Source organism: Chondrus crispus, genomic scaffold (genome assembly GCF_000350225.1).
Source record: "Chondrus crispus Stackhouse genomic scaffold, scaffold_25, whole genome shotgun sequence".
Classification (NCBI taxonomy): domain Eukaryota; phylum Rhodophyta; class Florideophyceae; order Gigartinales; family Gigartinaceae; genus Chondrus; species Chondrus crispus.
This window is the reverse complement of record NW_005179151.1, coordinates 329,708-346,630: the sequence shown is the minus strand read 5'-3', so window position 1 is coordinate 346,630 and position 16,923 is coordinate 329,708. Positions and strand designations below refer to the sequence as shown.

General features: G+C 53.6%; 1 protein-coding gene across 1 annotated transcript; it reads left to right on the top strand.

The window, feature by feature from the left end:
• The first annotated feature begins 1,056 nt into the window (after positions 1 to 1,056).
• Positions 1,057 to 5,878, top strand: CHC_T00004813001 (hypothetical protein). The gene is made up of 3 exons (XM_005716529.1): positions 1,057 to 4,364; positions 4,599 to 4,857; positions 5,018 to 5,878. Exons 1-3 carry the CDS (start codon positions 1,057 to 1,059, stop codon positions 5,876 to 5,878), a joined length of 4,428 nt encoding a protein of 1,475 aa, XP_005716586.1.
• The last annotated feature ends 11,045 nt before the right edge of the window (positions 5,879 to 16,923 follow it).

The following is a 16,923-nucleotide window of genomic DNA, read 5'->3' as shown; positions in this document are numbered from 1 at the left end:
CCGCCGCTCTCTGAGGCCGCGCGCCGCCGCTCTACACCACCGCCGCTGTTGCTCTGTGCTGGTACTCCTGCTGCGCGCCGCTGCAGCTCGCCGCCGCCGCTCGCCCGTCGCTTCTGCTGCTCTGAGCTGCTACTCCTGCCGCGCACCGCCGCAGCTCGCCGCTGCCGCTCGCCGCCGCCGCTCGCTCGTCGCTGCTGCAACTACTCTCCACTGTTGCCGCCGCCGCTCGTCACTGCCGCTGCTCTCTGCTGCCGCTGCTCTCTTCTGTTGCCGCCGGCCGTTGTGCTGCTGCAACTACTCTCCACTGTTGCCGCCGCCGCTTGCTGCTGCAACCACACGCTACTATTGCCGCCGCCGCTTGCTGCTGCTTACACGCCCGCGCTCTCCGCGTCGGTGCTGTGCCGCGTCGCTCGCTCCACAAACGTTTGGAAGAAGGAAGGATTGTTTGATTTGGTTGTTGTGTGTTTGTCTGAAGGTCAGTTGGAAGTGGAGGTAGTGGTTTGTTGGCGCTGGAACGTGGAAGAGACCCTTGTTTTGCCTGAGAGCGGTTGACCCGGGATCTTTTTCCTGGTGACGCGAGGCTGGCAACTCGAACCGTGAGGAGACCCTCTCCGGCAGGGAACCCCACCGGTCCTTCGGGGCAGATAACGGTGTCGGCTTTCGGGCCTGGTGTTTCCGGGCGTGGTGATCTTCCGGGGTGTTGTGCGCTGGGTAGACAAGGGTTTCGACTACTGGACTAGCGGTCGCGCAAGTGTCCCGCAAGAGACTAGACACCCCTTAGGCCTGTATACTGGCTGGTGTGGACGTCTCGTAGGGACCATCGCGCCTACTCTCGTAACGCAAGAGTAGGTTGACAGCTGAAGACGTTACCTGACCCGGACAGGCTCCGGGCGTCAGAGGTCGGACCTCTTCTACCTGCAAGAGCTGCAGGCGCCGAGGGTCGGACCCTTACAAGGTCAACCGATCTACGATCGACGCAGTTGTCAAGTTTTTTTTTGTTGCTATTGTTTTCTTTGGCAACACCACCCGTCACCACTTAACTAAGTGGTAAGCAAAATGCCTCCCACTACCCCAGTTGGTGACGAGGCCAGTCTTCCACAAAGCCAACAAGTGGGAGACGATGCACCCGCGCCCCCCGCTTATACATTTATGCGGGGGTTAACAAACGATGCCCTTACAGCTCTAACAAGTGCACAAAAGAGATTCATATCGTCTATTCGCTTCCTTGAGACTACGCCCGACCTCACCGGTATCCATTTGAAAAGGACTGTAGCTGATATGTTTCCACCAGCTTCGCTGTTCCGCCAGGAAATATGTGACCTTCCTGCGGTGCATATAGAGTTGCGAAACTTTCTTGACGCGAAAGGAGCAAACTTAGCGCAACACTCTTCCCATCGTGTGGTCATGACACTAGCCCACGGTTTGTATGAAGAGACAGAGGACACACAAGCCGCAATTGAAATGGCTCGTGAAATTATTGCTGCAGGACGCCGCCAACGCCCCCATGCTCCCAGCTCTTCCTCCCATGGTGAACAATCACCCGTGCCAAGGACAAGCGGATCCTTCAGTACCCCGACTGAGAAGGTAGCCCATAACGTCGCTATGCGAATGAAGGAGAAAGAGAAGAAATTCTCAGGGGACTTGGGCGAGTCCTGGATGGAGTATGTAGACGACTATCTTCAGATTTCCAGGGACTACAACCTCAGTCCTCCTCAGCGACTCCAGTTTCTTCACAATTTACTGCGAGGGGATGCTAAAAGGTATTATCTTGACAAAATCGATGGATATGCGACCAGCTTTCAGCAAGCTATCCAAATGCTCGAGGAGGAGTACAACTCCCCTGTCCGCCAAACTCGGGTCAAGAACTATCTCAACTCCCTCCGCGTGACTGTTTTCGCTGCAGAAGGGAAGGAAATGTCCGCTGCTCTAGCTTTGACTTACAAGTCAATTATCATATTCTCCCGTCAAGGTCCGCGCTCCCATCAAGGAGACGCTCACAAGGTTGAATTCCTCCGAAATGCTGTTGTAGGAATGCCATGGTCCAGCGAACCGCTCAGTAGAGTGGCAACGCACCAACTCACATTCCAACAACTCTACTCAGAGCTTGAAGCAGCGCTACAACTGGATAAAGAGTCCAAGATAGCAATCATTCGCGATCATGCACAACTGAATCAGCGTTCCGTTTCCCATGACAGCTGGGCCGGCATTCTGTACACTGGACAGGGCAGGTATTACAACAATTCCCCCTACCCGCGTGAACGAGACCAGACAAGTACCCGGCAGCCTCGCTTTGGCGGAAGGGCTTTCAGATCACCCTCTACGACTAAGCAGAAGGTAAAGTTCAACCCGCTGACAGTATCGGGTTGCTTCAATTGTGGAGGTAACCACTTGCTCAGGGACTGCACTCTCCCGCTCAACACATCTAGAGCAGCAACCCGTAAGATGGAATACTACGCAAAGAAGGCAGACACAAAGCCAATTGCCGTCCATCATGTCCTCGCCGACTTATGCAAACAACTTGACATTGGCTCTGTGCCGGAAGATGACTCGGAAGAGGAGACAGAAACGACGGACATAACTATATTTGAAAGCATTCTAAGCGGAAATGACACAACGGATGATGTCGACTCCACAGAACATCCCACGGACTCAGGCTGTGACGCTATTAACCACGTCTACCTCACAAGCAAGTCATGGAACGTGACTGTAAGCGACCCCTTTCACGGGATATGCATAGATTCAGCCGCTCAAAAATCTGTCGTTGGTGTTGAGCAAGCCAAAGCATACTGTAGCTTGTTCAATGTCCCCTACAGTCCTTCAACATCAAATGCCAAGAACGTTTTCAGCTTTGGGACGCACAAACATCTCGGGCTTGGTTTGTTGACAGTGCGGGTCCCAATAGCACCAACACACTTCATTTCTCTCTCGGTTGAAGTTGTAGATACCAATGTTCCCTTTCTCCTTGGACTGGACAACATGGAGAAATACAAGATGGTAGTTGATACGGATAAGGGCATGCTATCTTCGAAGCTTGAAGGGTGGCAGATACGCCTTCGGAAGAAACTTGGTCACCTGTACTATGAATGGGGACCGAACATATTATTCACGGAGTCCGAACTTATGAAAGTACACAGACACTTTCATCATCCTGATTCTGAGCGCCTTTACTCCGTAATGAGCCGCGCTGAACCCGATAAGACATCACCGGAAGTACTCCGGACCTTGAAACGAATCAGCTCTACGTGCGATCTTTTCCAACGTCGCAGTCGGGCCCCTCATCGTTTCAGAGCTTCATTACCTGATGCGGATGTAGTGTTCAATCGAACCTTATGTTTGGACCTTATGTATCTGGAGAACACACCAGTACTGCATGTTGTGGACAAGGACACCAAGTTCTCTGCAGCTGCATTCCTCGGAAAGGAGACTGCAGACGCAACTTGGAACACTTTCATGAACATTTGGGTCTGTGTGTACATCGGGTTTCCCGACGCCATGGCAACAGACCAAGGACCACAGTTCAAGTCACAACGATGGAAGACGCTCTTGTTGTTGGCGGGAATCAAGCACTTCCAGTCTGGGGTGCAGAGTCATAATGCTTTGGGCGTTGGAGAACGATATCATGCCTTTCTGAGGGATATATATCGCAAAGTCCGACTCCAACACCCAGGGATTGAAAGGAGTCACTGTCTTTCGTTGTCATTAAAAGCAATGAATGACACGGCAGGATATCATGGTTTGGTACCTACGCTCCTCGTGTTTGGTGCAATGCCAAGGATACCAATTGTTCCTATGGACTTACCCGCGCAGATGAACCGTATGAAAGCTATGGAATCTGCGCGAAAAGAGATGGCGTCTGTCATGGCCAAGGAACGACTTTCTAGGGCCGTGCGCATGAACGTCCCATCCGCAGCGGACAAGGATATAGTAATAGGCTCTCGTGTACTTCTCTATCGAGAAAAGCCAGAGGACCAATGGACTGGACCATACCTTGTTCTTGATGTCAAAGACAAGAGTGTAACGATACAGCTCGAGGGAAAGATTATGAATACATCCATCGACAAAGTTAAATCATACAACAGCCCTCCTGTTATCCCAGACTGCACACCGCTTGCAGTGAATATCGATGATTCATACAATTTCACTGCCGACAATGAAGATGTGTTAAGGGATATAGACACGATACTTGAAAGAATCAGGGGGACGCCTCCTCCAGCACCAAACGGGTTTAGCGATACTGCGCGACAGGATGTAAATGTGCCGTTAAGCACCCCCGACATGCTCACAAGAAATGAGATCACGTCTGAAACGCAAGCACTCATGACACAGGTCATTGATCAAAGCGACATCGCTACAAAGTCGTCTAAGTTCTGTAAGGCCATGGAGGAGGAGGTGAACGGACTGCAAAAAAGGGAAACATGGCAAGTAATTCCCAAAACGTCGTTGCCCCACAAGACAAATGTCCTAAGTGGTCGTTTCGTCCTCACTTTGAAGAACTTCGGTTCTACAGACGAACGCGCTAAGGCTCGCTACGTTGCCCAAGGCAACCGTGATCAAGAAAAAGCACATATGGTCCACAACATTACGACTCTACGTCAAAGTTCGACTCGGATCATTGTGTCGGTATCTGCGATCAAAGGATTTCGCCTCTTTTCTCATGACGTGAGACAAGCCTACCTACAAAGCGAGGAAAAACTGACACGCAAGGTGTTTCTCCTCCCAAAAAGGGCAGATCTCAAGTATTTTGGTCTTTGTGAGGAGGACATACTCGAACTTCTTAAGCCTATATATGGTATGACAGACGCTGGAGACTATTGGGGAGTTACAGTTGACCGTCACGTCAAGCGTGATTTAGGCCTAGTTCCTCTACTTGGGGACCCCTCGTTGTATGTGAAACGAAACGAGGAAGACCTTGACGGCCTGCTTGGAATGTACGTCGATGACAGCTTCCTTGGTGGAAATGATGACATGCAAGAGCTTACCAAACTTTCTCTCAAGAAGTTTGACTCAAAGGAACGAGATTTGGGACAACTTTGAGTTCTTCGGAACCTCAATCCAAACTCATGCAGACGGCTCGTTCTCAGTTACACAGGAAGCTTATACAAAGAAGCTTAAGCATATACCAATGGACGCATCATTTGAACGTTTTAGGTCTTACCGGTCTGTCCTGGCATGGATTGGCTACACACGACCTGACGCTCTATGTGCCATAAACAAAGCCGCGCAAGTAACGGAGAAGACTTTCGGGATAGAAAAACTGAAGTCTTTCAATTGCACAGTTAAACACCTGAAAGGGACACATAGCAGGTGTCTAAATTTCTACCCATTGCAGAAGGACTCTCTTCACATGAGGGTTTACACTGATGCTTCTTTTGCCGGAAATGATGATCTTTCGTCGCAACTCGGGTTCATAATTCTGCTATGTGATACTTCAGATCGTGCTCACATACTGGAATATTCAAGCAGAAAGTCGAAGAGGGTAGTTCGGTCTATACTGGGAGGAGATGTATACGCTTTTGCTTCCGGTTTTGATCGTGCTTTCATTCTGAGACACGACTTGGAAACGATCTTTGGAATGAAGATCCCTCTGCATATGCTTACGGACTCACTACAAATGTTTGATGTGATTACAAAAGGTTCGTCCACCACTGAGAAAAGGCTCATGATAGACATAGCCTCAGCTAGGGAATGCTATAACCGACAAGAAATCTCGCACGTAGGCCTTGTTTCGTCAGAACACAACATAGCAGACGGTCTCACAAAGGAGACCCCTAACAACGCTCTTGAGAGGCTTATAAGTAGTGGCTATGACCGCAATCCGGTCAAGAAGTGGATTTATCGTACACAGCCAAGTTCTGCCATCGGAAAAGTGGCAGTGTGAAACAATTATGATACGGAGGCGCATCCATTTGTGTTGTTGCTGGATGCGTCAGAACTTGTCTTTCTTTATGGTACTGTAAGGGTTAAGTAGTATATAAGTAGGGCTCGCGCTTCGGACTGTAGGTTCGTTCCGGCCCAGAGGTTTGTGTCAAAACGCAGAGCCTACCTGCGAAAACTGTCCGACTGCACGGACTTCGCACGGGCTCGGACGGTCGGTCGTAGACCTGTCCATTGACACTTTAATAAAATCTCTTTTTCTAATTCTTTAAAGGAATTCCTCACGAAATCCCACAGTGGAGACCAAACTTTACCCTGATTTGGTAAATATCATATTTGGACCGGATTTGCTGCCGCGGTGGAGATGCTCTCAGATTGCGAAAATTGAAGGACCCCGTTTCCATATCTGCAGCGACAAAACAATCAGAAATGTGCAGGCGTGAATGCGTCCGGCACATGCCTTGAAATTAATGCCTCACGCTCCTTTCGTTGAACGAAAAGCGCGAAATGGTACAATGCTCCAACCCCGTCCCCTCCAAGAGAATACGGCCGAGTGTAGGGCTAGTTGCCATACTGCACTGGATATATGATTTAGATTTGTTAGGGTTTGTATTATTGACACTACGTAAGGAACAATTCTTTATAGATCTTACCAGGCAACACGTTGGAGAGCTCCTGATATCTCCTACTCACCGTCACCTGTCGCTTCTCTGTCGGTCATTTTGTAGTCGAAACGTCATGATATCTTGGCTGACATGTAGGCGTTTGGGCTGGCCATCCTTGTGCCCGCACTGGCGACTACCGGCATATTGCACAATATGACCACTTCGATGAACTGTCGAGGCCTAAGGGAGGGCATAGGACATCGCACTAGAGACTCAGCCTGAAAGATACAGCAGGCGGGTATGCACTCGAAGGGTACGTAACTACAATGTGTTTGCATCTCTGTCGAAAAGTGTTTCTGCTTCGGGCACAGCAATGCGATACGTGGTCTGCACGACGAGATCTGCACTGCAGTGACTGGTACCTGCACTGCTCTAAAATCTGTGTAGACTGTAGATATGAGTGCTACACGCATCGCGTTATGTCAACCGTACAACAAACTCCTGAATTGCCTTTCGGTAATTGTTGTGTTCATTTCACGGTAAATGCCGATATCTTGCCACCGTACACGCCAAATTTAAGATTGGTTCTAGAGAGCGAGTCGACCTGGGCTTCTAGACACAAGTGACAACAGTGTCAGGATGAGAAACTCGAGTGTCTTACAGTCTCTGGGCGCTGCTGTCGGCATGCGGGAACCAACATGTAATGTTACAGTACCAAGAATGTTCGCTGCTCCGTTGCTTGAGTGGTTAAGAGTCTGACTTCTCTACAAGAAATTACCGAGAGTACCATTTATATATTTATATATAGTATGGCGTACATTATAACAAAGCACCCCCTGTCAGACCGCCATAGACCATGAGTACAGACCTGTGGTCACGCTTGAGTCCACGTTCGTCGGGATAACCGGTCCCAACTAGCGTCATAAACCCCTCTAGTAGACCACATTGCAAGACCACATTGCAGTCCAAACCTTGGACAGACGTCAGCGAAACGCGCAGTGGATGCACGTGTGCCGGAGTTTGGCAGTTTAACGTATGTACAGCAGAAGCTAGCATACCGCACATATCTTGCATCTTCACGCACAAACTGTAACACATTACATGGTGGTGCGCCTGTGACGCGCCTGGGACGCAATTGTTCGTTGCCGGTCACATGCCCGCGCTCGTGAAGGACTCGCTTGAACGGTATACTGTACACAAGATTGGAACCGTTTGCATCTAATCGTTAGAGTTTTGTACATTGCAAACGTACACAAGCCCACCTCCCACTGTCTGCAGTATCCGAGACGGCGTGGAAGGACACTCGAGCACTACATACGGCAGGTATTTAAAGACCCATAGTCTCGTGTCGACGAGAGAAATAAAAGGACAGAACACTTATTCACTCCAGACTAGTCTTCTCGGAGGCACTCGCCCCGGGAAACGCCACACATGGCTGAGCGCCGCAGCAGCCTGGCCGTCACACGAGTGTCTCTCGGCCGTGACATGGGCATCAAATCTCTTGCGAGAAGGCGGCGGCATGGGGCGTTTCCAATCCATGATTGGTGTCTTTGTGAGGAAGCCAATCTAAAGAGGAAGCGCTTATGAAAAGGTGTGAGTAGTAGTCCAGTACAGCGAATAGAACGAGAACGGTACAGCCTATCCTCACTCCGCACTACACCACTCCTCTCCACACCTTGATTGTGAGCCTGCAGTCGCTGCTCCCACACCCCCGCGTCATCACGGCATTGTGGTGCGCAGTGAACACAGCATGCGGGCAAGTGAAACGGAGAGGGAGGTGTTCGACTGGCACTGCATTTTATTTGGGTTGGATTGGAACACGTCCAGTGTAAAGCGAAGCCCGTCAGGTAGTACAGACGGGTCAGTGTCTTCGTTGTGCCGTCGCTGCGGGGAATCACAGGGAGCAGGCGGAAGAGGGGGTGTAAACAGAAGGAGGGCCACGCGGTGGAATACTGCACTATTAGCGTATTGCACTACTTAAGGGAGGATCTCGCAAATCACTTTTCACTGTTTTACAACGCGGTTTTACTTGAAGAAATCCGTTACAATTGATTGATTATTGTCCAAGTTTTGTTCTCTCTTCAGCGCCATACGCTTGCAGCAATGTACGCTTTGCTTTTCTGAGAGGCATGTGTGTGGTTTTCGTGAACAAGGGTGAGCGAGGCGGGTTGTGGACGCAAAGACCGTCACCAGGTGATGGGTTTGCGGACGGGCAGTGGGGGAATTCAAGTGAGAAAAAATGAAGGGCGAGAGGGCAGGAGGGTGTCAAGGAGCGGGATGTGGGAGGGGGATAGGACGTAGCCGTTGGGAAAGGGATGGGGGGATTCGTTCTTTAAAGGAGTCGTAGAGGAGTCGGGTATCTGCCGGGGTCAACGGCCTGAGGCCTGAGGGGCGGTGGGGGGTGGGGCGAAGCTTATACACTGGGCGATGTACTGTAGTGTACAGTTGTGTAGGAGATGGGTTTGGGATTGGAAAGGGGTGGGAACTTTGGGGACAGGGGTTTTGGGAAGAGACGGGGGTTGAGGAAAAAATTAAAGAAAAAGAAATGGTTGGATGGCTGGATAAACAAGAGGTGTGGTGGTAGTGGTGACGGGTAGGTGATGGATAGCAAGATAGGATGCGGTGATGCGCGGTGCAGGCGCGCATCACAGCACCGCGGTGGTGGGGGCACAGAATCTGTGTCCCCTCTCCCATCTGTGTCCCCTGTGCCCCCACCGCCGCGGCGGTGCCGCCGCGCACCACCGCCGCGGCGGGATTGTGCGCGGGGTCTTGCTGGACCCGTATAACACATGGCAATATTCGTCTCTCATACGGTACTCTCCTACCCGCCCTACCCGCTTATCGACCATCCCTATCTCCATGGCCCGCGCGAACCCCTCTCTCGCGAGCAAAGCGGCAAAGTTTAAAAACATCGCTTCTATCACAGCCATTCTATCTTGCGTCTTGTGCATAAATAGTTTGCAGATTCACACAATTTTAATTTTTGGCAGTGGCCCGCTGGTATGGGGCGTATGAGCTGTTACCCCCCGCCGCTGCTGCACCTCCTCGCACCGCATTTCCCATTCCCATCTGATGGGAATGGGATGATAATTTACGCATGTTATTATTGGCTCGCACGAGCCAACCACAGCAGGTCGCATTGCTGGCACAATATTGAATACCCCCCCCATTGACCCCAAATCCCTCCCTAGTTTTCCCCCTCCCCATCCGCAACACACACTCCCCACCATCCCCACCATCCCCACCATCCCCACTCGTCCTATTTAAATTACCCGGAGCAATGCAGTTGATTCCTTCTTTTCCGTCTCCACTCTGCTATCCTCACCGCCCTCGATACATCTCGTCCAACCTTAACCAACAACACGCACGACCCACTGACTGAACACCACCCTTGTTTGCCAAGATCGACTGCACTAACTCCACGTCCCGTTGCCTCGTCCGCTCCGGTTTTCTCCTCGCCGCAACTCTAACACTCTCGCTCACCGCACACTCGTCCGAAGCCATGCCGTTGCCCTCACCCGTACCGCCTAACCTTCCAGCCCTGCCGACTGCTGACCCCAATCAGGAGCTACCGTGGCAATCGAACTATTCCTTTCTCGCCTTGTGTATGTTCGTAATTGTCAACGTCATCTACCTCGTCCGATGGGTCATTGATTGTTGTTGCAATTGTCCCACAGACCTCCTTCGCTCCTCGACCTCGCCAGACAACCATGACCTTCCGCTGCATATGGCGCATTTGACAGAGGCGGAGGATGCAAGTAGAGGTGTGTCCTTCACTTCAGAAGAGACCGTTTCTTTCGTCAAACGCCGAGTCACTTCCGTCGAGCACACAGTCTAGGCAACGAGACGTTCAGACGTCATGTCTGTGAGCTGAATGTGTAGGTATATTTTTCTGTTTCAATTTCTTGATGCAATGCCCCGACCCCGGCACACCCATTTGGTTTGAAAATGTTTTCTTGGACGTGCATCGAGTTTTGTATCGGTTTTCCACAAGATTTGCTAAAATACGATGTCAGCTGACCAGCATCGTTTGGGCATGGATAAATGGCGTTCGCTTTGTTTGGCAGCCGCGTCAAGATTTTGAATACGTTTGATCCGGCTTCCTTCCGTCTCCACGAACCCGTCTTTTGTATTCCAGGGGGGAGGGTCGCCTTGTTAGGCTAGTGTCTATCGGACCACTGTCCTCATGTGAGGACAGTATTCGACCTATTTTATTCTTGACTTCCCTGACAAGAAAGAAAATGATACCCGCGCCACCGTACTTGACTTCTGACTTAGGACCAGAAAGAACTTTGTGAGAATTGCATGTTCTTGATGGTCGTTTTAGATATGTCTGGAAAAGAAGCCTTTTTAAACCACCCTAAATCCGCATGTAAAATAACTTGGAAACCAAAAACACTAGTTGAAAAAGGCGACTTGGTACTCAATCTGCATTATATTCTTAAGCTTTTTGCGTATTCAAAGTTCTGCTATCCCGGTGTTCTGCAAGATGCTATTGCCGAAAATAAGCACGTGAAGGAAATAGTGCTCAAGGTGACTTTTTGAATGTTCAATTTAGTCTATATATTTTTGCACACGGGGCAAAAGCCCCCCATGCAAAAAGAGGGCAAGCCCCGGTCGTATAGACACTGCAAAAAAAGGGTTGAAAAAACAGTTCAACCCTTTTTTGCTGTCGTGTTTGCAGGGTTGAACAAATTGATGGTGGCAGAAGTCGCAGAGGAGAGTCAAAAACCAATCGTGACTGGCAGCGGGAGATAGTTGAAGCCCCATGCTGCGCATCTACGCCTGAACGAGGGAAGGCATTTGCGAGCGTGACACACGGCTTCACGCGTGCACGCGTGCGGCGATCGGTTGGAAGGGGCCCCGCGAAAATAAAGGCAAAGTGATTTCCCTGCCCGCGAACGCACAGACGCGCGGCGAAAACGGGAATCATCGATAACTGTAAATTAAAGTAAATTTACGCCCCGACGGGTGCGGATTAGACACACGCGCAGCGCCGACCTCCCATTGCCAGTTCTGATAATGGACCACCCCCGAGCCCGTGTACGAAGCAACCGTTCATACGTCGTGCAATGCCCTAAGCGATCAAACAAGGCCCATCCGTGTGTAAATTTATTTCAATAGGTAGGGATGGCCGATGCTATATCATAGGACAGGCTTCACACTTGGGTAGGGCACGATAAGGCCGGTCCATGATAAGGCATGCCGGCGAGCGTGGCGGAGGCAACGCTTGACCAAATGGCGTAACTGAGGCGCTGAGACATTCGGGACTTGGCGGTACCAAGCGTTGTCCCTGTGCGGATGGCTATTTGATGAGCGAGGGACTCGAGTACAGCTGAAGTGCGGGCGCTGGGGGCGCTCAGAGTGTCGAGCGCTAAGGGGACGAAGTGCCAGTCCAACGGGGGGAGCACACCGCCGGATTGCAAATGTAGGGCAGAGCGGAGAAGGCGAGCGTGTGTGCGAAGTTTGTCCGCATCCGCCACTTCAGCAGCCCCGGCCACGCGTCGAGCGGCCGGGACGAGGGCTCCTGCGCGATATGGGCTGCGTACAGTGACGTCGTAGGCGGTGGGCCGGTCGGGAAGAGCGCCCGCAGGAGGCGGGGAAGGTTGGACGAGGATGTCGGTTGGACGGTGAGCAGTGCCGGGGATCAGGAAGGGCACTTAGAGATCACAACGCAGTCCGGCGGCGCGAAGCGCATGTCCCGCAAGAGCGTTGCGCACGGTGTTGTGGCGATGCACAACACCGAAGCCGTACCGACATATAGCAGCATGGTCCCCGCGGGTGTCCATGCGATGACGACAGTGGGAGCACACAAGGGGCGTGATGGAGTCGCTGTAGACCGTTGTATCTAAATGACGACGTAGCATTACGGACCACACCTCGTTAGAAACGTGGGACGTCAGGGCAGGGTGGGCGCAAAGGAATGCAGCGGCTCTGGGAGCGGAGAGAGAGTTGTACCGAGCTCGACGGCGCACAGAGGCGGCGGTGTGGTCAGAGAGGGAGGGTAGCCGGTCCCATGCGGACTTTTCCCAGAAAATGCGAGCGAATGCCTCATGAAGCGCCTGAAATAGTGTGTGATGTACGCTTTCAAGTCGTTCCAGCAGGGCGTCAGGCTCAAACGGTCCAAGTGATGAATGCGTGCTCACCACACCCCTGGTATGCAATTCGGGGTGGGTAGACGCGAGGATGCCCACAAGGTAGCGGCGGGACATACTGCGGTATTGCGGGACGGAAGGATGCGCGGGACCTTGGATACGAACAGAGGCAGATTCAAGGAGGCTTGCTGCATACGATGCGTGCACAAATTGGGTGAAAGGTGTAAAACCATGGCCGCCCATACGAAAGGGCAGTCCTATTTGCATCGACAAGGAGGGGGAGAGCGGTATGTCATTAAACCGCGAGTACGTAGCCTGCTGTAATTCGTCAAAGCTTACATCAAGTGGGAGGGACACAGCGGGAGGTGTCAAGCGAAACACATGCTCCACCTTGCAAACTGACCCTGTCACGCGGTGTAGGTGAAACCGTACGCGTGCATCAGGCACATTATCTAGGAGCTTGAGTGAGTCTGACACCGACGAGATTTTTGGTGTAAGAATTTCTTAATGTATGATTCGGTTCCAAGGGGAGCACCGAGGAGAGCAATCCCACCGTCTTGTGTGACATCCAATGGGAACGATTGGGTCATATTTTGTAGAAGAGCGGGGATCATGGAGGGCCAACATGCACGACATTTCGAGACGTTCATGGTAAATCCCATGTCAGGGCCGGACGTTTTCAAGATTTTCAGAGCTTTGGTCACCTCCGGTATTGTTCCTACGAGAGTGCCGTCGTCAGCGTACCACCGGTTCAGCGAAAGATGGCACTCTCGGCTGATTCGCCTCACGAGAGGCTGCACAGCGAGCGAAAACAAAAGCATTCCAGCAGGGTTTCCCTGCTGTGTGCCTTGACGACTCTTCAAAAGGACTCGAGGGGAGGACGGCGGAACGAGATCCGGTACAGTACGGCCGTATATCATATTGAGAAAGTGGGCCAAGCTCGGAGTCTGCAGCGATAATTTGTTGATCATTGCTTGCCGTGAGAAGGTATTAAATGCATTACGAGCGTCAACGGAGACAAGAATGAAATTGGGGTCCCGGCCGTGTCTGGCCATCAGCATGCGAGAGTCATGGACAATGGCGTCCATGCCGGACTGGACGCCATTCGCGAGCTGCTCTGGTGCAAGGAGATACCGTGTGTCTTCAATGGCCGCGTGTGGCAGGGTTTTGTCACAAGCCGACGCAGAGCTGTCCCGACCGCTATGGGGCGGATTTTGTCGGGGCGAAGTTGGAGAGGGATGAGAGTGGAAGCCGCGAGTAAGGAGGCCGTGCGGTCGGGCACGTCTCCGCGTGCGAGACGCTGGACAGGACCAGTGAGTGCCGACAGTCCCGTCATCCCGGATTCGGGGCTCACAGACGTATGGGCCAGCAACTGTAAGAGGCGTGGAGACAGTCGGTCCGGCCCAGCCGCAGAAGAGGGATTCATAGACCGAGTGGCACGGAGGACCTGCCCTTCTGTTATGTCAGGTGCCGGCGGCAGCTCGGTAGAGAGGAGCGGTTGGACGGGTGCTGCTGGAGAGGGGTGAAGGAAAGTCAGTTTCTGGTGGTAGCGGGGTCCTGGAGATTGGCTAGCGGCTTGTCCGTTAGGGCTCTCATCGCTCGTCCGTAGTGTGAATCGCCTGCAAAGCGCATCGCGCGGGTGACTCGACGTTGGGACGAGTCGGCGCGCTGGCACCGCCTACCGTTTCGTTCGTGCCAGTCAAGGTCGTACTGTCGCGCGTCCAGGGCTTCTTGCCATAACTGAGGCCATTGAAGGTCAGAAGTTGCTCTACGGATGCGGTCGCGCAGGGCATGGTGCTGCCCCTTTCTTGTGCGCCAGCCAGGCCCGCCGCGGAACGTCCGTCGAAGGACGGCGGTTGGTAGGAGGTGGAGGCTGAGGAAGGCGTGGTGGGTCGCGGAAGGGTCGGTGGTGGCGGCAGCTGCACGAACCAGTTTGATGAGAAGTAATGTTAAGCTGTGGAGGCACGGGGCGGGTACAGCTGAGTAGATTTGGGACGAATAAAATGGGCTGAGGAGGAGGTCATGGACTGAGGGAAGGGACGGGGAGGGGCCCGGAGGCGCGACCCGGGGGGCGTAGCGGGGCGGGGCCGAGGAGGACAGAATCGCAGACGAGGATGGGCTTGGGCGACTCATTGTGAGCTGGTGGGTGGGGGAAGAAGGCCTGGTTGTTGCGGTGCATTGCTGCCGCGAGGCCGGTGAGGTGGGGGGAGCTCGGCGGAGAAGGACAGTGGGCGCTTTCGGAGGAGATGTGGGGGTGATGAGGAAGCTTCAGCGGGCGTGGGTGGAGGACTCGCTTCAGGGGTGGCAGGGGTAGCAACTGGAGCGCGGCTTTAGGCGGAAGGGGGTGGAACAAAGCAGGGGTTCGCAGAAGCGAGGGGAGGAGTTGCGGCATCGGCATCCCCCGCCCTCGCTTCAGAAACCGAGGACGTGGCATGGTTCCGTAGTGGCAGGCGGACGGGCAAGGGAGGAAAGGCATCGTAAGGGGATAGGGGGAGCGTACGCTGGTCAGACGAGATGGGAGGGGACGGAAGGGGAGGCGATAGTTGAGAGGGGGGACCGATGGAAAGCGCGGAAGGCGGTGGCGACCGATTAACGACGACGGTAGGGACAGTGTCAGCGAGAGAGGGGACTTTAGGAACAGGGATCGCAATGGGCCGAGCGTGAGGCCCAGCGGCAGGTGGATTGGAAAACGCGATGGGTAGAGCGGTAGGCAACGTGGGAGTGGAGGCCCTGGCAGGCGCAACGGCGAGAGCAGCAACAGGGCCATTGGTGGATGGCGGGGGGGGCAAAGGAGCAGTGGGGCGGGGGGGGCGGGGTGCGTCGCGCGACTAGAAGGGCCTGGTGGAGTAGAGCGGGACGCCGGGCGGGGCCCCGGGCGAGGGGCGATCGCGCGAGCTTGAGCTTGGAGCGTGATGGCCATAGCCTGACGGACGGGTAGGGACACGGAGGTGGGAGTGCGGCTGTCGAGGAGGCGGAGCGCCTCGCGACGTAGGCGGCAGACAACACCTGCAGCAGCGGAAGTGTCAAGGGCAGAAGCGGTTGGAGGGAGAGGCGCAGTTTGGACGTCGAGATCCTCATAGACGAGGCGGAGGTGGGAAAGGATGCGAATGAAGAGCGGGGTGTGAGAAGCGAGCAGGTAGATGTAAGTCCAGCGGCCGACTCCAGGGACGATGACGTGGGGAGGAAGAGCAGTGCCAGCGAGGTGGGCGCCACGGAGCAGGGCGGACTGGGCAGCAGCGAAGGAAGGGAAGGCAGCGAGCTGGGCGTCAGGCGCGATACCGTACGCGGTGATTGCGGGGGGCGGAGCAACCGGTTCGCCTTTGCGGGGATCAAGTCGAATGGCGTTGCCCACCTTTGCGGACAAGCGGGTGCGCCTCAGCGAGTGTAGCACTCGAGACTGAGGCAGGGGCCGCCAGGGCCGCGCGGGCTGCGGCAAGGGTTAGGATGGTAGATCCGGCGCGTGCCGGGACACGTGGCAGATTGAGAAGGCATGGCGCAACAAACACGGGGGTGGAAGATGCATGAGGCTGAGCGAGAGGGGAAAACGGCGCGGCGCGCGCCGCGTGGGGCTGGCCGGCAGGAGAGGAGAAACGAGGCGGGCGTTGGGGTGGGGCGGTGGCGACGGTGACCCAGGGTTGAGCGGGCGAGGGGTCGTAAGCAGGGGAGGCTTGGGCGGGTGGAGCAGGGCGAGAAGGGAAGGGGGGCGTCGCACGCGCGGCTGAAGTCGGGGTCGCGCGCAAAGCCGAAAGCGAAAGCGTTTTCTCTCGCGAATTTTCGAGAGACATGCTCAGGTTGCTACTGCCATACGCGTCCGGGCATGGTCCGACCGCGGCGGCAAGGAGCGGGTGCGGAGACCGTGGGGAGCGGGGGGACGACGTCTTCTTCGTCGCCATGGTGTGTGTCATGCAGACTCTAGTGTCTAGGTGACAAATGGCCTCATATGAGGCCAGTTTTTAGGCGGGCTTTTGCAATTCGAATAATTGTAGAAATTTATCGCTACTGTAGTGAAAAGCTTACGACTAGAGTATTAAACGTTGGCAAACCAGAAAACATTCAATTCCGTATCTCAGTCTTCCCTAATCAACACTTTCGTCTTCCTCTTCCCAAACTTTCTTCAAAATGGTGAGCGTCAATGATCCTCGAATTATTGCAGGTAACCGCGTCCACACTCGTGCAAGACTGCTCACAGCTCAGAGTAAATGTCGTCGCATGTATGGAGCCTCCTGGAAGATCAAGCTGGTCACGGGAACTGTCATTAGCATGAAAACTGACAAAGTGAAGGGTCGCAGTGTCACTTCAGTCAGGGCTAAATGGGAATTATCAGATGGCGTCAAGGAAGTCACGCTTCG